The 27087-nt window shown below is 39.9% G+C and overlaps 2 gene segments (V, D, J or C); both read right to left on the bottom strand.

Annotated features, from left to right (window-relative positions):
* Window positions 1-18506: 18506 nt before the first annotated feature.
* On the bottom strand, window positions 18507-20792 carry LOC140459997 (T cell receptor alpha variable 19-like). The segment is given in 2 exon segments: window positions 18507-18880; window positions 20762-20792. Coding segments are annotated over 2 exon segments (405 nt in total).
* A 641-nt stretch (window positions 20793-21433) lies between these two features.
* Window positions 21434-26892, bottom strand: LOC140459998 (T cell receptor alpha variable 16-like). The segment is given in 2 exon segments: window positions 21434-21765; window positions 26829-26892. Coding segments are annotated over 2 exon segments (396 nt in total).
* Between the last annotated feature and the right edge of the window lie 195 nt (window positions 26893-27087).

Here is a 27087-nt window from a genome sequence, read left to right on the forward strand (position 1 = left end):
AGGAAGTTCCCGAATCTATAGTTGCAGTTTCTGCGAATTTCAAATCTTGCCTCATTTATTTTGAGCAAGAGTCTCCAAAGGGACGATTCGTGAACAACAAGCACTTTAGCTACATTTCAATGAACAACCTAATTAACTGAAGTTTCCATGTCTTCCATTTGCAACATCGAAAATGTTGATATCCTCATTTCACTTTTTGACAAACGACTGAATTGAACTCTGCCATTCCGCGTTGCCATTTACAATTATTTTGAAAGTTCCACTAATTTGAATATGCTAAGTCGTGATTGAATCAATATTGGGAAATTGTGTCTTCCCTCATTGCCATTTCTCAAATATGATGTGAATTTGCTTGCCATAATAGTTTACATATTATTTTGACTGTGAAATGTTTAAATGTTTCATGCTGTAATCGAACCAACTCCGCACCAAATTCCGTAAACAAGACTACCACTGTTGGCCCATTGTACCAACTTGTTCCTGCCCCACTGAACTACCTTGACTCCATCCTCTCTCACATGTTTGGACGCTGACTGCCTGCATCCATGATTCATTTGATGCCCTTGGCCATTTTGTCACGTCCTATTTGCCAGTCATAGCTGCCTTTTGTTCACCCTGTTCTTTCCCTCTACACTTCCACTTCCCCACCAGGATGGACTGAGAGCTTCCAGCTTCTTAGTGCTCGAGAGGAATAAACAATCCCCATCCACCAGCCCTCCCCTTCGATTGGCAGAGCGTGCTCTCTTAATGACATGGCTTTCTTCTTTCATAACAGTGGTTCCCAGACTACTGTGTTTAACAGGGCCTTCAAAGGCACACCCCTTGTTCTTAATTTTCATTCAATAAGTGTCTGCATTCAATGAATTGTTGTCCGTGATTTCAGACAACTGCATCAGAACACCCAAAAAACTCATCTTTCGTTCAATTCCCCCGTCTGCATTTCGCAGGGACACCCGAGGCCACTCCTTGACCAATAACACCAACCCCACATCCCATGTAACAGCAAAAATTACTACAACTACCCCCCTCACCTCCTCCCTGCTCCGCATGCAAAGATTGAAGATTGAAGCATGATTTCAACTGTAATTTCTACAATCTTGTGTATTGTATTCACCTTATGAAGTATAGCCTACCCTACATTGGACAAAGTAAATAAAGATTTGGGCTGAAGTGAAACGATTGCCAGACTGGGAAAGAGCAGATAATTCTTCGCCTAAAGGACATTACTAAACTAGATGTGTCTTTATTATTATTTAATGAACAAAAAGCAGCACTTATTTGGCTTTCATTGGACTAAACTTTGTTTATCCCCGAATTCAATTTTTTGCCATTTGCCATTTTAACCCACCCTGCTGAAATGTTACTAATCCAGTGGGATATCACTACATCAGCATCCTTTGCTAAATTGCACGATATTTTGTGGTGCAATTCAAGAACGGCACTAAGTATATCAACATGCCTCATTGAATACATAAAGGCGCAACATTTGCACTGTTCTACAGTCATTTCACTTCCTGGCACTTCAGTCAAACCTGAAAGTGTCATTTTTAGTCAGGGGTATCATAGAACCTCTATAGTGTGAAAAGAGTTAACTTGGCCCAACAAATCCATAGCGACACTGCGAAGAGTAACCCACCCAGACACATTCCCCTACTCTGTATTTCCCCTGACTAGTGCACCTAATCTGCACACCACTGAACACTATGGTCTAATTCACCGAAACTGAACATCTTTGAATTGTGGGAGTAAACCGGAGCACCTGGACGAAACCCACACAGACACGGGGAGAAGGTAAATACTCCACACAGGCAGTAGCTCGATGTTATAATCAAACCCGGGTGAAGCAGCAGTGAAACCGTGTTACTCACCACTTAGTCAATGAGTCGCTGTACTGTGGTTACACTTTTTCTAACTACCCACATGTTTCTTGTGATCTCGTGAAACAATAACTGCATGAATAGTTTGCTGTGAAACTGGTAAGCAATATATTTATCATTACAAAACACGATCACAGAATTTTCATTTAAACGATTATAAATGACTTTCAGAAAATATTGCCTGCACTAGTCCAGCCTCCAGTAAGGCAGCAGATTTGATGCGAACATTGATTTCTTTAAGAGCAAAGGACTTCTCCTTCTCATCCACATTCTATTTCGTTCAAAGAGTAGTCAACCGACTTCTGCAGTGACAATTGTGGAATATTATCGGTCCACATCATGCAAACCACCTTATGTTGCTCATTTAAGACATTCCCTCGAATTGATCCTAAAGTCAATATGGACCTCAGTCTCGTTTGAAGCGATTATAATTCCAACAACGTCATATCCGTGCTGCATTGGCTATCATCATTGTGTTGTTGGGTAAGGGGTTGAAATATTGATTTTATATCTTTAAAGTGAGATTTGACACTTTCACATTATAATTCACGTGAATAAAATGAATTTCAGGTGAGCCACCCGGATCGAGAACAAATAGCAGAAAGAAGGAGAGAACAATTAAGTTTGGTTGACTGTATTTGAAAATGTTATTTATTTCTCATAGTTTCATGAAAGGAATGACGGTGACATTAAAACAGAATAGCAGTTTTCTCGACTCCGCTCTGAACCTTTTCTTGATTACCAATTAGACACTATTGCAGGAGCTGTGTACTGGGAAGATATTCATCTTGTCTTAAAGGATTTATTGCGGTCATCGAAATCCAGACCAATTATGTGGAGTTCATCTAGAATATGTACGTAAAGATCATATCCAACATAACTGGTCTATTGAGTGAGGAAGCTTAGAGAGACAGCGAATTACAGAATAATTGATAACTTGTGGTTGGACAGCTCCAGATCTTTATGGTTATCATTTAGAAACACCTCCTTCGGGCTTGGCTGACTGCAAAGGTATGTTTGACGATCACAGCATTGGAGGGCAGAATGAGGAGGAATGACAAAAATGGTGTAGAGATGTTGTGCAGTTGTGGTCGCCCTGCCAATCACGTGACGTGTAAAAACTAGACCTGATACTAGAGAATCAGACATGCTATTCAAGATGTTCAAGAGTCTGTAATTGAGTTAGAAATTGACTTTCTTGACGCTGCTCAGTCGACAAACTATTCATTTGGCTAGCAGTGCAGTTTTCACCTTGCAGTATCCGGTCTTCAGTTTCTGTCAGCAGATGTCCACATATCGTTCAACAGTGAAGGCCACCATCAGGCAAATAGAACAATCCCGAATTGCGATTCCAAGAACATTATTGACCATATACGAGGGAATGGTGAAAAGGAAACTTGCAAGAACGTAGATGCCTTTAATCCTGTTGATCATGACGACAGTGGTGTTGACATGGAAATCAGTTACACCATCGCCATCAGATAGCAGTTGATGCACCAGCAGCATTAACATTGTCCCACAGATGAATTCGCAATCATTAACAAGTTGGCTTGGAGAGAAAAGGGACATTACTGAGCTGACATCAAACAGCAGATATTACCTCATCGAAATCTGATTGAAACCCTACTGATATTTTACTTTCAAACGTCCCAATTCTGATCATTCCAAGGCTAACATCTTTTGCCAGCATTCAATTGTGGACTAAACAATTGTGAATGAGTCACTTCAATCAGTCAATGACAAAAGAAAACTCTGCTCGTTGCCACTGAGTGAATTCTGCTATTCCAACTATTGTGTGAAAACCAAACATAGACAAATTGTGGACCATCCTATTTTCATCAAGGTCCATTCAGCAAAGAACAATTTGTTAAGTGAACTGCATATACTTGTCAAGTGATAATGTCTCAGTTTCAATAACCGCTTCCACCGAATTTCCAAGTACTACGATAGTTGTGACTTCCCTGACCTTATTCATTTTTCAATGATCACAAAGTTTGACCATTCTACAATTGTAGAATTTTGACTTACACTGAAAATAAATGTTCCACCTGTGTCCTTAGGTACCAAGATCTTGATCTGTGGAATTTCGTTCTTCGAGCGGTCAGAAATGTCTTCTTTCTTTAAGATATTCTGATAATTCTAATTGGTTGACCAAACTTTATGTCAAATGTGCCCTGACATTTGATCTCGTTTGTTATCAGATATCTTGGTAATGCTGCTGGAAAGCATCTCCACAATTTGAATTCAGTGATCGAAGAAGGAGGCTGAACTTTACTTTCACGATGGAATGTAGAAATAAGCAATACACCGCGACTTTCTTGGAGACATCCGGAATTATGAATTAGATACAGATTCGGTCGTTGAATCCTAATCGATGATTTTAGAAGAACAAAGTTGATCTGTTTGTGTTTCAGATTCCTCATGTCTGTCGTTCTGCAAGAGCACTCGATTCCCTTGTCTGGCAAGAATGGTTTTGTCTCTGCCTTAAAATAATACTCAATTACCCGCATTCATGTACTTACGTGGCAGATTTCCGAATTCGCATAACCATCTGAGAGAAAAGTAAACTCCTCTCGTGTATTCTACAAGAGGATGTCGAATTTGGGAAAAAAAAGTAACCATTCGTTCTGGGTTCGGACCCACGAGTAACTGTTGTTAATGCATCCAACTTGTAGAGAAAATTTGGGATCGTATACATTTCAATCATATGATTTCTGGCTCTTCTGCACACTAGTCACTAACGTATGAGAAATACGATTACCCAATTGTCACAAAACCGATGAGCCAAAAAAGAAAATGCAACACAGATTAAATGCCGCATATACTCATTTGAATCTTTCAAACTTTTCTGCAATTATTTGCTACGATCATATGAATAATGCGTACAATTCACTGGAGACTGACTATACTGCAGTTAGCAAAACGGACATTCCTGCAATGAATGAATTTTTCTTTGATTTTATAAAATAATTACGATTAAATATGAACCGTATGAATTAGTTCTTCAGCATTATCATAAAGACAGTGCAAGAAATTAGCCGTAGTAAATTATGATAAACTATAATTCAACACAACACTAAGTGAAGCAGATTGTGTCTTTCTACATTATAAGATAATTGAGATTCGAACAACGTTAGAATAACATTCTTGCAACACCATATATTATAATTCATACTTCATAGAATGAGAGAGTTGTAGAGTCATAGAGTCATAAAGCAAGGAAACAGACCCTTTGATCAGTCTATGCCGAACATAATCTCAAAATAGCCTACTCTCACGTGCCTGTTCCTTGTCATGATCTCATCAAGCATTTCCTATTCATGCAATAATCCAAAAGACTTCCAAACGTTATATTTGTACCTACATCGAAAACTTCATTTGGAAGTTCACCCCACACATGAGTCACACTCTGTGTGAATGATTTGTCTCTTATCTATTTTTAAACTGTTCTCCTTTCACCTTACAAATAGGCCCTCTCATCTTCGAATCGCCCATCCGAGGGAAAAGACAACTACCATTTACTGTATCTATTCATTTCATGTTTTAAAAAATAAACTTCCATCTGATCGACTTTCAAGCTCCTATGCACCACTGTAAAATATCCCAACCTATCCAGCCTTTCTTTATAATTCAAACTTTCTGTACCCGGCAACATCATGACAAATATCTTCTGAACCCTCTCCAGCTTGATAGTATTCTACATATAACTGGGGTAAGATCTAACTGTACAGGGTCACAAGCCGAAGATTATCTTGTAACGCTTCAGAATAATGATTTGTAATTTATCATTGCAAATTTTTACATTTTGGAACAGTCACATGAAGATTTGAGTTGGCTTTGCCATATACACAGACAGGTTCAATATACATAAAATGACCAAATATCTGTGAGGTGACCAAGTGTATGGATTAGGGCAGTACAGTTGATTGATTTCAGACAAGTATTTGAAGGCTCCACTCGTGAGACTGATATAGAAGGTAAAGGCATATATGATCCTGGGTAGCTCGGTAAGTTGGAGAAAATATTGGTTTAAAGGTAGAAGACGGGTAGCAGGATGCTGTTTGTGTGACTCGACGCCAGGGTTCAGAGGCAAAAATGAGAGGCAGGATCTGCTGTTGTTTGTAATATACATATGCAAACCAACTTGAAGAAAGTTTGTAGGGGCATGCGTCGGGGAGGTCGATGGATGATGATAAATTTGACCCTTTTAAAAATCCATTCGATGAGAAGTGGAAAATCATAACATTGAAAGCTTTGAGTCGAATGTTGGAAAGTGGGACTATAGCAGGTTTCATGCAGCTTTTGTGTTATGACTTCATGCGCCAACAGACATATTCCATAGTCCAATAATATTTGATCTTTTCCTCGGATTTGCTGAGAATATGTATTAAGAAATGATGGCAATGAAAATCGAATAACTGATCTCGACCAGAGGGGTCAGTTTAACTGCAAGTTGTATTCGATGATCCGTCATCCAAATAGCTTACCCTGCATTAATAGGGATCAGTTCCTGATTCTAAAAGGGATCAGGCACACCCCACATCGATTCACTGACAACAATCTCAGAAAAATATTACTATCAGAAATCGTCAGCAGTTATGAAACTCAAGACTTTAACAGCGACATCTCAGTTTTATAGACAATAGATAATCGAGAATAGGTGCATTCTGCCCTTCGAGCCAGCACCGCCATTCATTATGATCATGGCTGATCATCCTCAATCAGTTTCCTGTTCCTGCCTTTTTCCCATAACCCTTGATTCCACTCTCCTTAAGAGTTCTCTCCAACTCTTTCTTGAATGTATCCAGAGACTTGACCTCCACATCCTCCATGGCAGAGCATTCCACACACCCACCACTCTCTGGATTAAGAAGTTTCTTCTCAACTCTGTTCTAAGTGGCCTACCCCTTTTTTTTAACTGTGTCCTCTGGTTCGAGACTCACCTATCAGCGGAAACATGCTTCCTGCCTCCAGAGTGTCCAATCCTTTAATAATTTATACGTCTCAATCAGATCCCCTCTCAGCCTTCTAAACTCAAGGGTATAATAGCCCAGACGCTCCATTCTTTCAATGTAAGATAGTACTACCATTCCGGGAATTGACCTCGTGACCTCATAAATGGGACCGTCGAGGTTGCGGTGAGAAGGAGATTTTTGGCTTGTTTAGGGCGTGGTCTCAGGATGTTCACTGCTTTTTGTGACAATTTGCAGAAGCAGTTTTGGTATCACGAAGGCCGACCTGCATCACTGTTTGCTCTATTAAAATAATAGGTGGCGGTATCATCAACTGTGTCTTGAATTTCCAGCAAAAACGTTATTTCTGCTTCAAACCTCCCTCTTGCGATGATCCACTCCCTATTTGTTGCCTTGTAAAAATCCTCCTTTTGTAAAGAAACAATCCATGACCTACCAGAGAAAACTTTGCTGATGGGAGAGTGGTACTAATTTCTGTTCACCACTCCCGGAATCTGTACCTCTCACTGACAGAAAGATGCTAGAAATCAAGTAGAGAGATTTTAATCGGGTTTAATGCCGAGGCAAACAGTGGAGTGAAAGCCCAGACAGGTTTTTTGTTTGTTTCAAGTGACCCGGAGAGTTTTTTGGTAAAAGATAACAATGCCAGGTTGTTTAATCGGTACTCATGAGGTACCCAGCTATATAGACAGAGAGAGAGAGAGAGAGAGAGAGAGAGAGAAGAAACATTAGTCTCATCATGCTACTTCCAGCTTCTGGTCAATGGTTTGTACAGACCAGAAGCTGGAGGCTGCTGTGGGAGACGACTGAAATGCAACAGCAGGGTCGAGTTGATTTGCAGGAGGCACTGTCCTTGAGTTAATAAGAAAACCCCTTCCCACATTAACCTGACTTACAAAGGGTGGCGTTTTGAAGTTATCGTGTGAATGCAGACGGCCGCTGCACATGTCCACAGAGGATTAGCTAGGAGGTCAGCCGTGTGGTTTCATTGATGATGTTCTGTGATTATGAAATGCTGCTCCAGAGTACTGGATCGTCCACATCTTGGAAAGTCTTCGTTGTTCTTCTTCCAGTACTGCCCCTGAGATATTTACATGCCCCTGAACTGAGAACATGATTTCTGTTCAACCTCTAACCGGGACGTAATCGCCTCAGAATTGGTCAATTAGAATCAATCCGAACTGATAATCATGTTCAAATTTGAGATAGCTGAGAAGCACTGTAAAAATCCAGGAATATAATGCATATACAAAATTTCGACACTTAAATGCTTCGTTTGAACTTACTGGTTTCAAGTCAGAGTTGGCATCTGCAATTAGCACCACTATTTGAAAAATAACATTGTTTAATCTGATTCAGCCATGCTACCAACTACTCCCAATAACCATTCGTGGTCTTTCAACACACACGAAAAAAAATCAAGTATCAGTCTGGATCTGACTTTGAAAGCATTCAAATCTCTGGAATACCAATTCTTGAGAAAATACTCATTGCTGTCTGTGAGATTACAAATGTTCACAATATCTGTCTTATTTGATTGATTTCTCATCATTAAATTTGGATTCTGCTTTCTTGGTTGTCTGACAAGAGGAAACATTCTTTCCAGAGACAACCTGTTAAAACATTTGAAGGTCTAATCTATGTCGGTGAAGTGGCTTCAGGATTTTCTTTTCTGTCCATTCTGTCTTCACGGGCAACCCGGTCTTTTAGGCATCAGTTTCCGAAAATTTCTCTGAACGAATTCCAACGCACTTGCATCCTTCCGTTAACAATGAAATCAATATGTTGTACCAAACTCGGGATGTGGTCTCAGTAAGATCCTAACTAATCCAACGATCGCTGCACTAAATTATTTTGATAGTGGAAGAGGAGAAACTGTTCCCACTCGTAAAGATTCATGAACCAGAGATAACAGATTTTAAATGTCTTGCTAAAAAAACACAAGTATGAGGACAGAAACACGGGTACCCGTGTTTGTACTTCACTGCTCAGAATTCTGTTGCCCTTAGGTATGCCTAAGACATTGAAAAGTGCATTGGGTGAAATGAAAGAGAGTCAACGTATAGGACTATGAGAAAAGGAGGGACATTGGCACTCAGTCAAAATTCCCACAACGTTGGGCATGCTGAATTGCCCAAAGCGTTCAGGGATATGAAGGTTAGTGGATTGCTCAGGGTAACTGGAGTGTACTAGGGTAGAGGAATGGGTCTGGGTGGGTTACTCTTCAGAGGGTCGGTTTGGACGTGTTGGGCTGAAGATTGTTTCCGCACTGTGGAGTTTCTATGATAATTATTACTTTGTAAACTTCTTGAGATATCATATTATGTCCATTGTGCTATTAAAACAGGATTATGCGAATACTGGAATAATGTTATAGTATATAGAATTCCAAAAGGATGGCCTGCCCCCGTTATTAGGTGTTAAGAATTAACTGTGGTTACTCATTTTGGAGCTGAGTGCAATTGAAAAATGATGTTTAATTACTCTGCTTTTTGTTATCAGCTGCTAGGTCTTCTGCATGTCTCTTTTATGCTGGATAGTTACATTTTTGTTCATGCATGGAATTTGGCTGATTTTAACAACGTTTATTGACCACCAGCACTTCTTTAATTAAGTAGATCGTTTTGCATATTTAACATTACTATATGAAAAATAACTGCTGTGGTCTGCTTCACTGGACCGAAGACTAACAAATTTGACACTGGAAGATAAAATTTGGAAGTGGGAATAATAAGGAAACATCAAAATAAATACTTATGTTGTATGGAGCATTGTAAGGAAGAAAGGAGTAAAGGACATCTGAGGATGGAATTGCAGAGCTCAGGTTACGAGTTTACTGTAAAAACGATAGTTGATGAAGGTCCTTATATCAGAGAGGGAGAGTAGAAATGGAAGTACGCTGAGATGCAAATCAGGAGAGAAAAGCAAGGACGAATTCCATTCAATCCATAATCCCACAATCTTCCAAACTGCTGACTTGAGGAAACTGAAAGAAATAAAGGTCAATTAAACTGTTTTCTCAAAGATCCATGATACACTCAGAGCTGTGTAGTAGGTTAGTTCAGAATACACTTATTATCCGAAAGAGAAGATTCCATAACATTGGGGAGGGGATTTTGCAGCTCAGAGGACTTTGGTTTGCATGTGCAATTCGGGTCAGCGCGCTCTGGAAAGGATTTGAACCAGTTGGAGAGGTTGCGGAGGAGATTTACAAGGATTTTGTCTCGGATGGTGTACTTCTGCTTTTCTGAGGGGTTGCAGAAGTTCAGGTTGTTTTCTTTGAAACAGAAAAGGTTGAGGATAGACTTTTTCGCACCTCGTGCCTCGAAGTGGGAGTTGTACTCATTTAGTATATTTTAGGTCGTACACATTAGATGGGCTGAAGGCCCTGATTGAACTTCTATGATGTTATGAAGCATGACATCAAGAAACAAATAAAGATACTGGATGTTGCAAGACTTTTGGTTCCAGGAATATTCGGATGATAGCAACGACAAATCTGAAAGATCAGCTTCATGAGGAACAATGTTTCAACGCAGCCACAACACTTGGTCTGATTTATCAGATAACGTGTAAAAACCTCTGATTCGTCCTCCACACACAAAAAACACATTCAATGTACAAGTTAACACCACCTCTGTCCACACACTACCAGCGAAATAATAGAAGAGATTGTTTGCAATGCAGTAAACTATTACTTGCAAGGTAATATAAAGACTTTCCACGGTTCATCTTGGGGATAGTGCACACCACTGCATTTGTACATTGACATTCCATACCTCATAATATTTGAAATCAGATGTTCGCTGATAATTGCATAATGTTCAACACCATTCACAACTGCTCAGGTGCAAAGGCAACGATGTACTGATTGGCTCGACTGGTGGCCGTAGCTTCTGACTTCACCATTGCATTGGTCCACGCATGGACCAATGATGTAAAACAGGGGTGTTTTGGAAGAGGCTGCTTTTCATATCAAGGCAGATTTCAATTAAGATTTGCACGAACAATCCGAAACACATCAGGAATCAATATGACTCAAGGCAAATTCTCTGTTGGTTCGAGTCAGAACTGGCTCAAAGGAGCACGCTTGTAATTGTTTGAGCTTAAGCATTTCAGGGCATAGCTGGAGTTTGGTCTCAACGTAGTAGCCTTTGTTTAAATGTCTTCAGCTGCTTCGTCATTGACATTCCAAACATCTCCAACCTTTGCAGTCATAAGTAGTAGGGTTCATTGGATTGGAAAATCCTGTTGGGGGAAAAATAAAGACTTTCCACTGTTCATCTTGGAGATAGGTGCACACCACTGTATTTGTACATGGACAATCCATACCTCATAATATTTGAAATCGATGTTCGCTGATGATTGCATAATTTTTCAACACCATTCACAACTACTCAGGTACAGAAGAAATGTAGCAAGACCTGAACAATATTTAGACATTTGCTGGAAAGTGCTCACTGATATTTATGTCGTACAAGTGCACACAATGATCATTTCGAAGAGGAGAAAATATAAACATAACATTCAATCTTCAAGCTTTACCAATTACAAAATCCCCATATCAAATCCTGGAAAATAATATTGACTAGGCACATAATTTGTCTTGAATAATATGGCCACGGAGCATATCTCAAGGTCGAAATTCTTTGAAGGATAACGTATCACCTTTCTCACGCCCAGGGCGGCTTGAGTCAGGAGTGGGATAAAACACGATCCAATTGTCTACACATGTTTAGCTCCAGGAATACTTCAGATGACAAATACAATCCAAGCGAAAGAAGACCACTTCGTCGGTGTCGAATCTGCCTTCATCAACGTTTGAGTCCCTTCGCCACTGATGTACAAATGCAGTGGTGTGCACAATCTCCAAGATGAACGGTGGAAAGTCTTTATATTTCCCCACCAGGAGTTTCCGATCCAGCAATCTCTACTACCTACGACTGCAAAAGTTGCAGATACTTGGAAATTTAACCACCTACAAATTCCTCTCCACGTTAAACACCATCCAGACATAAAACTACGTTATACACCTTCGCTGACAAAAGTTCAGAAACTAGTGTGCTTCCCTCAGCCATCTGACAGAACAGAATCCGTCGGAACATCACTTCTCGGGAAAACATGAAAGAAAGGGTGCAGCAATCTCATGTATTTCTAGAAATCGGAGAGAATCATTACTGCGGTTGCCACCATTTCCCAACAGCAGCTTAATTTGAAACCAAATTAAAGAGAAATGTCACGAGAAAATTGCAATTGGAGAAAGAGTAGAGGATTGGGAGACAAGATGGCAGCAGCACAAGTTTTCACATTTTCCGAGGAGACAACTCATAGAATACATAACAGAAAGATAGTGCAGCTGGTGTATTTGTATTTTAAGAAAACTTAAGATATAAAGACACCTAAGCTATCCGCATTCAGGATTAAAATGTAAGATCGGTGATAATATACTGGCAAGGTTTGAGAATTCGTTGCAGAGAAGAAACAACTTGCACTTGGAATGGAAGGCTGTGATAAGTCACTTGTCACAAGGGTCAGCACTTGAGCGCGATTACCCTTCACTCTTAAAAGAACACACTGATATGGACTGATTACATACTTTTTAGAAGTTCTCCCACTTTCCAAATGTAGACTTACCTCCATGTAGCTGATTCCAGCCTATGTTTGTCATAGAATTGAAGGACCTCACACTTATCTATGTCCACTTGCCATGTCTCGGCCAAGTTGTCCATCTGTTCAAGGTTGTGTTGCAATTTCTGATACACTTGTTCACTACCTACGATAGCTCCTCATTTAGTGCCCTCTGAAAACTGACTAATAATCCCATATGCATTTTCATCCAAATCATTGATACAGATAACAAACAGCAAGGGATCCAGCGCTGACCTCTGAGGCATTCCACTTGTCACGGGTCTCCAATCCAACTAGCATCCTTCCAACATTACTACAATCAAGCCAATTGTGTACACTATTTTCTAGCTTCCTCTACATTCCATGCATACGAACCTTCCAGAACAGCCTACGATGTGGAACATTATCAGAGGCTTTACTCCCACGCAAAAAACCATGCTGACTATTCATAATCAATCCCTGCCTTTCTAAATGCAGTATTATCTTACTTCTCAGAATCTTACAAATCACAGAAGGTACAACAAAATTCAATTTGTCGGCTCACAATATGTTGCACGATATTCGGCTTAAAACAATGACAATATGCTTAACACATTTATCTCCACGTGATGACAATAAAACCAGGCTGTCTTTGATTCCAGTCATTTCATATTTGCACAGCTGCTCTGCATGGTGCTTTCTGTTCAACAGCTTCAAGATACCTAAAGCAATCAGTTTCATTCCTTTGGGTAAGTTAAAAGAGATTCTGACCTGCAATTCCAGACACTTGTAATCATCCTCCGTTTATCTTCAGGAAATATCTCAGAATTTTCCGGGGATACTGGATGTCTCAGTCTAGGATTCTGTCGGTGTTTGCTGTCAGGTGACAGCAGTGTAATTAAAAATACTCGGCATTCCTGACAATTGATTCAGATGGATCTTGTGGCAGTGAATCATTGCCACGCGTTGCTGTGCCACAAAAACAAAATGTTTCATTGTTTATGAATAAAAGCACACTCCTGAATGCACACATACGATTAAAAAATAAACAACTCATCAGTCTGAAAGTCCAATATTATTAGCGGGGAATGCAGATTTAGTAGTAAGTTTATGTTTGAAAATGAAATGTCAAGATATTTGAAATGTGTTGGCCTCCTAGTCTACATAAAAGTGTAACCAGGATCTGGCTTCACTTATACAGACGCTGAAGGCAATTCCTAAAGGCAGAACTCATTGCTCTGTCAGCAGATAACACCTTCACAGTAAGCAGTGAAATCTGTAGATATTAACTTCCTCTGATTGTTTTTTTTCCTCTGTATTAGTAGTGTCCCATTGCCTCTGATGCTTTGCACCAACTTCTGCTTCAACACGATGAAACTACGCCTTATGGAAACAGAAACTCTCTCTGCCATAAAATACATGGTAACGAATACTGCAAAAATAATGCAATAGTATTATGCCCATTAGAGAAGGAAACTGCTATCCTCACCTGGTCAGGATGAAATATAGTATCCCGACTCACAGCAACGTGTTTGATTCTGAACTGCTGTTCTGGCTTTTAGGGACAGATAAGAAATGCTGGCATTGCCAGTGATGCCCACATCCCTTCAGTGAATAAAACAAAAATCTTAGGAATGACTGTAGAGTTTAATGGAGTGGACAAATGCAATCATAGCCCCAAATTGACCAAAAAGCAGCGTGAATGCAATTGCGGAATTTTCACTTTGATTCCAGGTTGGAAGTGAAACAAAAATGTATTTATTTGGGTATATTCAATGAAACCAGAAGTCAGATTCAGTCAATCCACAACAACGCATGGCATTGCAGTGAAACTATGACTCATAAAATGTCTGCGTGAAGCCCTCAATCAGAGAGAGAGAAAAAATGTGTTAGGGTGGGGGGGGTGGAGAGAGAGAGTGAAAGAGACGAAGACGGGATGAGAAAAAAAGAGACAGGTAGAGAGAGAGAGAGCAATCAAATGACAGAGAGAGATCGTGAGTGACAGAAAGTCTGTGTGTGTGGGAGGGGGGACAGAGAGATGGAAACAGTTAATGCTTAATCCCATTGTGGTTTAACCAGGCAAAGAGAGATAATCCCTGAGTGCGACATTATACAAAGTCTGGAGTGAAAATCTCATAATAATCCGTTTGTGAGAATACTCTGCATCGGCCTCTTGCCATTCCGGAGGAAAATAAAATTATCTCTAATAACATTTCTGACAGTCCTTTGCTTGGACACCGAGGCGTTGTCTGAAAACCAGAGCCTGATGTGTCTGCCTCCTGTCCCTCTTCATTGGCATGAATAGGAAGGCCCACAAAGCTCTTTTTCACTTCAAACTCTGATATTCTTGGCAAAGAGTATGTTTAGTTTGCTAATCAGACGCCTTTTTTTACTATCACTCAATATCGAGTTGCGTTTCAGTTATGCTGCTTTTGTTACAGCGGTTCAGTTTGAGAACCAGAGCTCACAAGTTGACGATGTTCTTTCTCTGGAAGGGGAATCTGTGGAACTCGACAGGAGGTTCCCACTGGTGCTGATGAAAACGTAGACTGGTTAAAAAAAAACATGCACGGACAGTGTTTCTGAAATTTAACGGCTGCATACATCAGGGGAATGTGAATATCGTTTGAGAAAGCAGAGTAGTTCAAAACCATTTTTATAAGGGACAAAATGGTCGATATGCCGCAGTGTATTACTGTGCCACAGTGAGAGAAACAATGGTTCAGGCCATGCAGTTTGTTAGATTGTGTTATCTGTCTGTTTTCTGTTAAATGCTCCCCGTTGCAAGACTTTTAGAAAAACAAAACAGTGATTTTAGAAGTCATAAATTTTAATGATTAATCTTCGCAGAACTTTACTTCACAAAATCGTAGGACGATGACAAATTGTAGACAATCACATTAAATCAAAAGTTTGTGCGTGTGCAATATTAAAAGGATGTTGATGGGCAGAACAAAATAGATAGAAAGAGAGAGAGAGAGAGAGAGAGATAGATAGATAGATAGATAGATAGATAGATAGATAGATAGATAGACAGATAGATAGATAGATAGATAGATAGATAGATAGATAGATAGATAGATAGATAGATAGATAGATAGATAGATAGATAGATAGATAGATAGATAGATAGATAAATAGATAGATAGATAGATTCGTCAAGAATAAACCACGACAAGCAGACCAAACACAGCCGGAAACCTTAACCACCTTACTATCCATCAAAGAAGTTTCAGAAATGACAACCAGATTACTAAGAACCCTCGGAATCCTAGTAGCACACAAACCCACCAACACTCTCAAACAAAAACTAACAAACTTAAAAGACCCAGTACAACCCATGGACAAAACCAACGTCATCGACAAAATTCCATGCAAGGACTGCCACAAACACTACGTAAGACAAACAGGAAGAAAGTTAGCCACCAGGATACATGAACACAAGCTAGCCACAAAAAAGACACGACCCTCGCTCCCTCGTAGCCCTACACAAGGAGGAAAAAAACGACCATTTCAAGTGGGAAAACGCATCTATCCTGGGACAGGCGACGCAAAGATATGACGGAGAATTCCTAAAGGCCTGGCACTCCAGCCACAACGCGATAGAAAACACATAAATCTTGATACCATCTATCAACTCCTCAGAAAACGAACAGGAAATGACATCACCACAAACCACAGGAACCCCATCCAGGACAAACATATGAATAGAAAGCAGAAGCCAACAGCTTCGCTTCACTTGGAGGTCGCCACTGATGATGTTACCTAGCCAGGTAATGAAACGTCTGGATATCAAACCGACAGCTCAGCGAGCAAACCAACACCCTAAAGGAATATTCCACATGAGAAAGATTACAAATCTATAATTTTAAATGAACAAATGTAAGTGACACAGACCAGTCCAATTATGATTTGAATAGATGTGTTTGGCCAGTGAACATGTTGAAATGTGCTTGTCTTCCCGACAAGAACTAATTTGAATAAGTTGTAGGGATCTATTTGAAAGGAAATCAGATGAAGTGCAGATGAAACGGATGAAATGGTTGCTGACAGCATGAGGGGAAAGTATAAGAAAGATGCCAGTGTTTAAACATGGACATGAGCCTGACGAGAGCATGAGTTTCTTTTTGCTCTTGGTTCTATTTTAAGGAAGTGCTGCGAATTTTGTTTAGTTCACTCGTGCACTTAATAACCGATTTCTGCTTTCTCTTACCTTTTGTTCCAGATTTGAACGAAGCAGATTCTGTAACCCAGCGGCAGATCTCGCTCACACAGACAGAGGGATAACAAATCTCTTTAAACTGCACCTACTGGTAATGATTATTACTTGTTCTGGTACCCGGACAGACGGCGGGAGTTCACAATCCAGAGGCACACGAGCAGTGTTGCTGAAAAGGTGGCGGTTTTCGCTCGGAACTGCTTTTCTGATACAGTCCAGCAGACAGAGAAGTACCGATTCACCATCTCAAAGCTGGTGCTGTCTGACACCGCGGTTTATTACTGTGCAACGAGCCTCACATTGTTGGAAACGAGTGAGTCTTATGCAATGTCTACTGCAGTCTCTGGCGAACAGCTGTTAACTGTTGAGGGCTGTTTATCACAGCGGTTACATCGTAACACTTAGTTACATTCTTATGAGGTAATGCTTGGCGACAATCTGTTGAAAAACACACCAATATCGCTCATACGGAATAATAATTTTGATTATTGAACTGAATATGAGACGGTCCGAATTGGCTCCTGTGTATTTGGGGAGCTGTGGATTTCACTGCTCACTTTCACTGAGAATACAATCTCTGAGACTGGCTTGTCACTAGCTGTATTCATTCAATCTCCGAGGGGGAAAGACTGGAACGTAATCTATCAAATGTATGAAATACCAGGATGTAATATGGACAGCAGTCGGCCAGGTGAGGAGACTCTGAGTTATCGGGCGAACCTGATCGAGCATATCTCAACATTGAAGTACACATTTTAAAGATTTAAAACTCACAATAATATGCATTAGAAAGTGAAGGTTTTCGGGATACGATGTGAAGGTAAGTAGCGAAAGTATCAGCAGAAAAGGTTTACAAGTATATCCCGAGTACTAATGAATGTGAGGTACAAGGAGAGGCTGGATAGGCTGATACACTTTTCCCCTGGAAGGTAGATGGCGGAAAGGCGAACATTTAGAGGTTTGTAAAATCATGAGGGACGTGTATAAGCTGAAAATCAAACTTCTTTTCCCCTGGGTAGACGAGTTCAACCTGCAGTACATACTTTTAAGCTGAGAGAGGAACGATTTGAGGGGACCTGAGGGGCAGCGTTTTCATACAAAGGGTGATGTGCACATGGAAATAATAGTCAAAAAAGTGGTAGATGCAGGTGCACTCACAAAATCTCAAAGATATTTAGGCAGCCACATGAATAGGAAAGATTTCGAAGAGTGTGGACCAAACTCTGATGAACGTGAAGACATCAGTTTCAGAAAGATGTTTGGTTATGGACGACTTGGACCGAATGACTTGTATCTTTGCTGCATAACTTCATGACTGATCTGTAAGAATAGGCATTCTGTGTTCTTGCAATACTTGGTTAGAAAATCGAATCAATCAAAGCATCTAATTGAAAACAATATGAAAGTATTCATGGTATCGAATATCAATAGAGGTTTTAGAAATTTGAACTCATTGGTTCAGGCGTCTTATGAGAAAAATGTATTTTTTTTTAATCCATCCCACGGTGCAATCCTGCTGCTTTGAAATATTCATTGCTGATTGAAAAACAAAATCAGGTCAGATATTTTGGGAAACTTTCTTGTCGCAAAGGTTTTAATCGATATAACCAGAAAGGAGACATTCCCGAATCACCTCCATGGATTGTCAGAATGTATTCGATATAAGAGGCAGAGGAAACCTGCCCCAATGGTGGACTGTTTACTCTTAGATTATGAAATATTTGGATATGTTTTAATTTTGTGGTTTTGTTAGAATAATATTTTGGAAGTAAATGTTTCTCTGCAACCTTATGCCGGACGCCCCTTTCCTTCTCTCTGCACACCCACCATTCAGTGCGGCTTCGTTGCATTGTGGCAGAGTTTTTGTACGAGGCTCCCTCTGGGTCCTGTCACTGTGTCTTTCAGTCCGCAGTAATACACCGCGCTGTCAGACAGCTGCAGCTCACTAATGGTGAAATTGCCTTGGCTGTTCGAAGTGTCCAGAGACGATGAAAATCGAGTCCCCACTCCGTCTGCTCTGAAAGGATCTCCATAGTTTGGGATGGATATCAAGAACGTGAGAGCTTTTGCGTGGTACTGACGATACAGCTGTAAGGAATATGACGTCAATTTGGTCGAGTATCTGAAATTAATGGTCACTGAGTTTCCTTCGAATACTTTTGTTGCAGTCAGCTCTTGTGAAATCCAGTCTGCACAATTAACACCTGAAGCAAAATTGAAAAGCAACAAAAATTAAGCTTCACATTCACGTGTTAACCAAATAATGTCAACAAGATGCGAAAATACATCGCACATACAGAGGAAACAGTAGTTACATGGAAGGTCACCATGTATTGACATTCTCAATTATCAGCAACATTTTCAACTTCTTGTACATACCAGTTAAGAATGCTGCACATGTCATCAATGCATAAAATGTAACACACAACATGTTTGCCAAGCAAATGGTAAGTTTGAACAGTGGGAACTGGAACTGAATTATCTCTGCTCTGTGGGGGGATTGAACAATCCGAAATGAAGTTAAGGGACTTTAACAGTTGATATTCTGTCATATCCGGTCTTACTGCCGACTGGTTCTTTCACATAAGCGTCGCCAGGCAGCATCCAATAAGCTCAAGGCATTTCGTTCTCCTGCCTTGATATCAGAGAGCTGTTCACTTCGAATGTTTCCACGACTTAATTAGACCATGGTTCGCCACCAAGCATTCATTGCGCAGCACAAATCGCAAATATATATTTTTCCTCGAAGACACACTAACCTTTCAAAATCATTGAGAATGAAATTCAAAGACAATGCAATGGCTCCTCTTCTGATGTACTGAATATAAGTAAAATAGGTTCTTAATCTAATTATGGGGCGTTTACCGGAGACAGTCTTTAATCTCAATCAATGATTTGTGATAGCTTATCGTAACAGTGCCCTAGCTCGCCATTAAGAATATTGCTTGCCAAGTACGAACAACACTTAAACCCAAACTAAGGAGGGATTTAGGGCAGAACACAAAATTGAAGTTCAGAAGGAAATCATTCTCAACAGCTGATCTTTGTAGTTTGCATTTGAATGTATTAAGAGCTTACAATAGTGCTCATAGATCTGTTTGTATGTGTGCATTGGGGGTGGGGTAGAGTATGATTGCTTTGTCGGTTTTTGTCCAGAGTTCCAGTGACTTCCTGTCAGTATGGGGTCAGCACACAGTAATATACAACAGCGTAAGAGACACGCGCAGAAGCGATGTTTAAAGAACATGCTTTGTTTTCTTTTTCAAGAGTAGCAGAAATCCTGTGTGAGCAATCTGGAGACCGATCGCCCTGTTCATTGTCGAAACTTCTCAGTAAATATCTCGGAGTTTCCACAGGAAACTGAATGGACAATTTGGCTGATGATGTACTGTATTTTGTTGGGTAAAGATATTTCAGAACCTAGTCTGACCTTCCTGAAACGTAGATTCCAGGAAAGCGAATTTAGGCAACACCTTCCTCTAAAAAAGTATAAGGTGTCAAACATCAGCCATGCAACTGATGAAATGCATTTTGACCTAATTAACTCAGACTAAACAGTTAGCACAGCCATTATCATCAGCAGCAAGATATATATGGAATACGTGGCATAATGCTCGACAGTAAACCATTCACTTCTTGATTTATTTTGACGTGACTGAGCCCAGATCAAAAATAGGCTTCAATTCCGAGGCAATTGAGGATTCTTTTCCTTGTTCCGATTGACTGGTTTTTCTTACCTCAACAATATATGACTCGAAGTTAGTTCATGGTGAATTGCAGTTGAATGTCTCCAGTCATTTTCCTGATATCTTTATGGTTTTCTCACCCCCTTGTTCAGTCTCAAACTATCAGACATTATGTTTCTGTCTTGGTTTATTTCAATTTCATTTCAAGCTTAATGGCTACGTCCTCAAGGAAGCAAATAGCTCTCTGTAGGTAAACTGAAACAGGAAGTAATGCAAAATTTATTAAATACTCAGGTCTAAGTCAACGTCTGCAGCAAAGGTGCTCAATTAAGCATTACAGTGAAAAGACCAGGAAGGAAATGAAAATTCGTCATGCTCCTCCAAACTGTGGAGTCTTACACATGGAGCCACCTTGCTGTGGAAAGTTCATAACTTCTACCAGTCTCTACTGTGACCCCAGAGGTTTGAAATCCAATGTCCCTAGTCATGCTTTAGAATTACATCACTTTCAAAAGATTGCAGACTTTTGATGGAACATGATCCAGACGTTTTAGAAATTTTAAAAAAAGCTTACTCACACCAAAGTTCTATAGAAGTCGGAAAGGCGCAGCAGTATGTCATTCATCCCTTTGACCCCCCTTCACCATTTCAGAATATCACAGCTGCTCTGATTGTGGCCTCAGCTCTTCTTCCGTGTCTGGTCCCAGAATACATTTCTCCCTCATAAATCAATTTTCAGTGTAATTCCACCTTGAATACATTCAATGGCCCAGCAGCAATTTTATGACAAATATGAATTCCAAAGAGAAACGACGCTCTAACGTAGAAGTAAAACATGTCATCATCTCCATTTTAGTGGCGGTGTGGAAATTTTAAAAGGATTGCCTCATATTTCCATTGTCGCCAAGAAGTAATTTCATCTACTCAACATCCAAAGGTTTTTAACCACTTAGGATATTTCATGTTCGACACTAAACCCCGCCTATGAATCTCACTGTTTTTCCAATGCGTTCGTATTTTTCTCTCCTGGTGCCCTTGATTGTCAACCTGACACAGTTTTTGTGCAGGGCACTAGGCACTCCCATTCACTGTGGGTCGAAATCCACAGTAATACACGGCACTGTCTGTCAGCTTCACGTTTTTCACTGATAAGTGGAAAGTGCCTTTGTCCCGGTTGAGATTTCCATGGAAGCGTTCAAAACCGTGAACGGTCTCATTATATCCAAAACTATCGGCTCTGAGCAGATATCGAGGAGCTTCCTGTGAATACTGGTAGTACCAGAACATGCCGTAGCTTGCAGTTGCAGCAGATACCGAGTAATTACAGGTTATTGCTGAGTCTTCACCCGTTAATGCTTCGACTCGTTGTTGTGACTGGGACACTGAGTCTGCATTACTCAACTCTGAAATTAAAAAGCGGACACACAGTGGGTTAGAGACAGAATGGGAAAGGGCTAATCCCCTGTAGATTGAATGTGTACAATGTGTATTTGGGCATGTCGTCTGTAGATTCAGCTGAACAAACCTGTGAATAAGAGAATACCCAGAGCCAGGCAGAGTTTTAATCCCATTATTCCCATCTGATCTCCAGAAGTTGCGACACTAATCACTCTCCGTACCATATCTGGAAGTGGAGAAATTCAAACAGCCGGGGATGTGGTGTTTGATTAGCCTTTATCACCCCGCCCATTTTCATTTTTTTCGAACAACCACATGACGGGAAATAATGATCTTCAACAAATAATCATAGAGTGCCCTCCTGTGGCCAGCAGCCAACCTTTGGTAACACTCAGACACAGTCATGACCAAGTGACAGATACGTATCGACGCATTCATGCATGCAGCCACAAATAAAAAATAAGGCACCAACATCAAATGTGCTATCGAATTTTATAAGGTGGTAAAGGAACCTTTTACCTGAGCAGTATATCAGTGCTAGTCAGTACCTCATGTTCAATGAATGTCTCCTTGGAAAAACTGAGTACTTGTTTCAAATTGAATTCATCAGAGAGTTTCAGCCCCATCCCCACTCGCTCACGTTTGTGAGAGTCCCTTTATACCATATTCTATCAAATACCTTCCTGATGTGCAGGAAAACAATTTTCACACCCTGTCTGTTATTTTTGTACGTTTGGAAAAAGGATGCAATAGGTTAAGGAGCCGAGTGGACCTGGTGGAAGGCACTTGAGCATCATCTTCATGGCCAGCAGAGCCCACAAGACTTTCGGATGTATTGAGAATCGACAAGACACCGGCAGGGCATCCATTATCTTGCCCTTCGCAATTTCATACAGATTTCCACTACGGGTTAAACTATACCAGATGTTTCCTCCACGTGCGGGTTTCAGATGTTATTAATCTTTTGAACTCACATCCTGAACAACCGTCAGACGCTGTGTATTTGAACGTTTACAAGGCTCAAGTAGATAGGTTATTGATAAACAAGAGTGTGAAAGGTCTGAGAGGTTAAATTGGAATGCGATGTCTGGTTGCAATCAGAACAGTCATGATTTTATTTAAAAGTGAAGCACACTCTACGTGTCACGTAGTCTAATCCTGGTCCTTGTTCCAATGTTCCCTCATTCATATTACAAATAGACATCGCACAGTAATGCACCATGGTGTCAGACAGCCAGGGCGTCGATTTTTAAAATCAGTACATTGGATGATATTCCCAATTATCAATTGGTCTGATCCGTGGTGGTGTTCTTTTAATTTAAACTGCAACAAAGATAAATGAAGGCCCGATTGCAGGTCACAGGCAAAAGAGGTATCATGAGGAATAAACCCCACAACGTCCTAAAAATCTATTCCTTCTGTTTGACCAGTTAATTCGCATGAAATAAATGTAAACTCTGATTGCTATAAATCTTTGTTGTTAGTTGCGAAGTAATTAATTTTGATAATGATAACGTTGATTAGTCTTCTTTGAAGATTTTATATCACGTGATGAAGTAGCATAGCACGTGATAAATGAAAAACAAAATGAATATTTTAACACTAACCAAGCTTATGGTAGGCAATGGACAGCCGATTCTAATTGCTTGGTGCAATATCTCGCACTTCTAAGCAATAATTGAATACAATGGCGTTTATATTTGTGTAGGGATTCTGCTACATCTTGAATGCACTGTGAGATACATAGCACAGAATTAGACTAGAGTCAGAAGTAAGTGTATTGTTGATTGTCAGTTTGGTCGTGTTGACACTGCTCTCAAACGTTGACGAGAAACATTCAGTGACGTTTGGATTTCTTTTTATATTCCTTCCTAAAATATGAATAACATTCCGTAGAGGTTGTCTAAGATGAAGACATATTCAGTACATCTACATTTGATTACAACTTTTTTTTGAAGCTGCAGGTTACTGCGACCCTTCTTCCAACTTGAACCATCATTTCAGGGACCAGCAGTTCCAAAGTTGCTTGATGGTTCCACTCAAAGCGAAAACCACGTCCAATAATCATCATGGTCGTCACTATTTACTACGTTCATATCCAACCTGCAACGATACTTTCGTCACAACACTCGAAGAGAATGGATATATGCTGGAAAGGAGATACTTACTGGGAAATAACAAAATGGTCAGGAGCAGAAAAAGAAGCTTCTGCATATTGCGGTGTGATTCCAGAGTGCCGTCCAAATTGCCCATTGTCAGAAGAAAAGTACATTCGCTCACCCAATTCATGTCTAATCTAATGAATGACAAACTGAGTTGGCAATCTGGCCAGACCGAGGACAGCAAAGGGAAGCTGAAGAAGAGACTGGCGATGTTTTGCTGCTCGACTATTAGCTGAGAGAATGTGCTATATGCGTGACTGTGGCGTCCTCTTGTGTTGTCTCTGTGCAAATTATGCTGCACGACAAAGCATGAAGTATTGTTGAATATCGTTATCTGTAGAGTAACTGAGAGAAGACATATGTTTTTTTGGAGATTGTAGAAGCAATTGTGTTTTCTGCTCACTATTTTCAACCATTTTATGCTTATTTCTCCAGTCGCATTTTTTGTGATCCTTTTGCAATTTCTCCTTATTGGTATGCGTTGCTTGCTTACCTTCGGATCCCTCAGTTTGTGATTTCTCAGTCTATTTATTTCAGGTTGAATCTAAATGTCTATTTTCTGATTTCTTTTTCTTTCTCTATATCTTTCAGCGACTTGATCTGCCCCCTTTCAAACACCTGTGATTTTTATTTGGAGAGACAGTTGATGGTTTCAGGACGTACCAAAGAGAGTTGGCTGACAATGTCCGTCACTTGGTCGTCTCTCAATCGGTACCTTTCTTCATAAACCCAAATGCATATTGCAATGTAAATCAAAATAAAATTCATGATCTGAATTAGGTTTGTGCGATGAAAACTAAAAGAGTGATGCTCAAGGTGATGGTCATGTTCCCCAAAAGACTTACGTTTCAATCATCTTCCTGTACAATAGCATTCAGATTAGAATTTGCCACTACCTTAATTTAATCGAGTGAAAACATCAATCCATTGTCCTTTCTTTTTATCCATGTGGAAATACGTTGGTAAGCACAACACAGCTTTCTGAAGATGACATTATTAAGACACGTACTTCATTAAGTACGTATTTCATTCATCTCATTTTGTGCTTTATTTCTTGTTTTATTGTTCTCTAAAGGCACTTAGTAGTGAGATACCCCTTTTATATTTGCGTGTTATTTGGAGCTTGTCTACAATATTTTTGCTTATCCGTTTGCCTTGTAAAATTCCTCATTTCGTCTTTATTTCTGACGATAAAGATGTCAACACTTCGTAATTGCTGTGCAATTATAATCTCTGCATGCTGAGGAAAAATGGCATCAACAACTTCGAAAATGACATCTTGATTGAGCGACAATTTCTGGTTTTGTTTATGAGATCATAATTCTGGAATTTAGTATTGCTGGCTTGTGATTGATGCATGCATCGGAAGAGATTGATGTTTACATTGTTTGATGTAGCATCGAAGAGCCTGGAATTACTATATGAACATTTTGATGACATTTTTGTGAATTGAGTTCTCTATTGTGCAAACAATAACAGCTATGAAACAGTGGCAGCAAAATTGCCAGTAATGCAAGCGGGTCAAAATGGCATCAGCAAACGGATGGTGTAGCCAGAATAACTGCCGACTCAAAGCTTAATGAATTATTGTGATGGCTCCCAGATGTGCTTGGAGTACATGGATTAGAAAGAACGAAGGTTAAACCTCGAGGTCTGTGTCCACCCTGCATGTGCTTCCTGTTCAATTGATTGCAAAGATGCTTGGAGGAATCAGAATACCGAAACATTTCGTTTGGAGTGAGGCACATCAAACTCCTCTATGCTTTTGAAAGACTTGTCGATTTCTTTTAACCCTAACTGCAGCCTGATGCTAGGAAATTCACTGCCAGATACCCTCTAGCATGTTTCTGATCATATTGGTGGTTGTGTTGGAAAGTAAGAAAATTTTAACCAATGTTGTCATGCGCATTTATACTTAGATTACTCGAAAACCTAGTTATTTTAATCGTATTTGATGAAATTAGCGATCAGTCCTAAATATAGATATAGAGGAATGTCATAGAAATACAGATAATATGCATATACAATGTCTATCAGAACGAGCCAACGCACTATGACGGAGGGAACAGTAAGTAATTCTAGGTAGTATTCACTGAAATGATGGTAGGTCCTTTTCACATACTGTAACTTCCTGTAAAATAATTGACGGAAGGATCAGGCCTGTGAAGTTAATAAATGGCTAACTGACACATGAACTTATAGCGAAAACACAAGCGAAAATGCAGAAACAGATTTACTGGCCTGGACTACACAACGATGTAGTGGAATTTTTCCCAGGCGTGTCATAAATGTCAGATAATTGAAAAACCACAGCTTGTAATAAAACCCGCACGTTTAATATCTATTTGTGCATTTGAGGAACCTTTTTAAATAAATATTTCGAATGAAAATATTTTAAAAACTTTTACAAAACATTTCCTATTACCAGTGTCTTTTTTGATTGTGCGGGTCCCCGACCAAAGACAAAATGTGGGAATCAGTATTTGCTCACGATAATGCATGTGTCGGCTAGATTCCCAAGGGTGTTCCAGTAAGCAATATCATATGTAAAAGTATTGGAAAGGAATTACTCAAATTTTTCATGGGTTACGGACTACCAACAGAAATACAATCAGACCACGGGTAAAACATCACATCAAAATTATGTAAGGAAGTTATGGACAATTTAGGAGGTTGTTTTCGTGGATTTTGGAAATTGAAGGTTGTACATCAGCAGTTTATGGTACTATTTCAACTCAATGTCCATTTCAAACCTGAATTCACAGCAACAGGTCATATTGTCTGTAGAAGTCACTTGTGCTCCACCGATTTTTTTTAATGTCAAAGAAATTGGTGTCTTGGGACTGGGAGATCACATGAAGAAATGACACAATTCGGATCTTAAGGCTTGAGGTCAACATCATTGCCTTTGTCAAGATTCAGTGTTTGGATCGCCAGGGCCTGAGTATAATTCCCTGCCACAGAAGCCATGGTCACGTGTATCAGGCATTTTTGAAATTGGGTATCAGAGTAGCACATCAATGGCTACAGCGCCATCAGCTTTTTTTTTTGCTGTTCTCAGTCTGACCACATTGCCCATTCTATGTGGATTGTCATTAGTTGCACTCCGCTGCAGGAGGGCAGTTATGTGTATGTTTGCTCCAAAGGGAATAGCGTGGATTGCAA

The sequence above is a fragment of the Chiloscyllium punctatum genome, chromosome 36 (assembly GCF_047496795.1).
Source record: "Chiloscyllium punctatum isolate Juve2018m chromosome 36, sChiPun1.3, whole genome shotgun sequence".
NCBI lineage: Eukaryota > Metazoa > Chordata > Chondrichthyes > Orectolobiformes > Hemiscylliidae > Chiloscyllium > Chiloscyllium punctatum.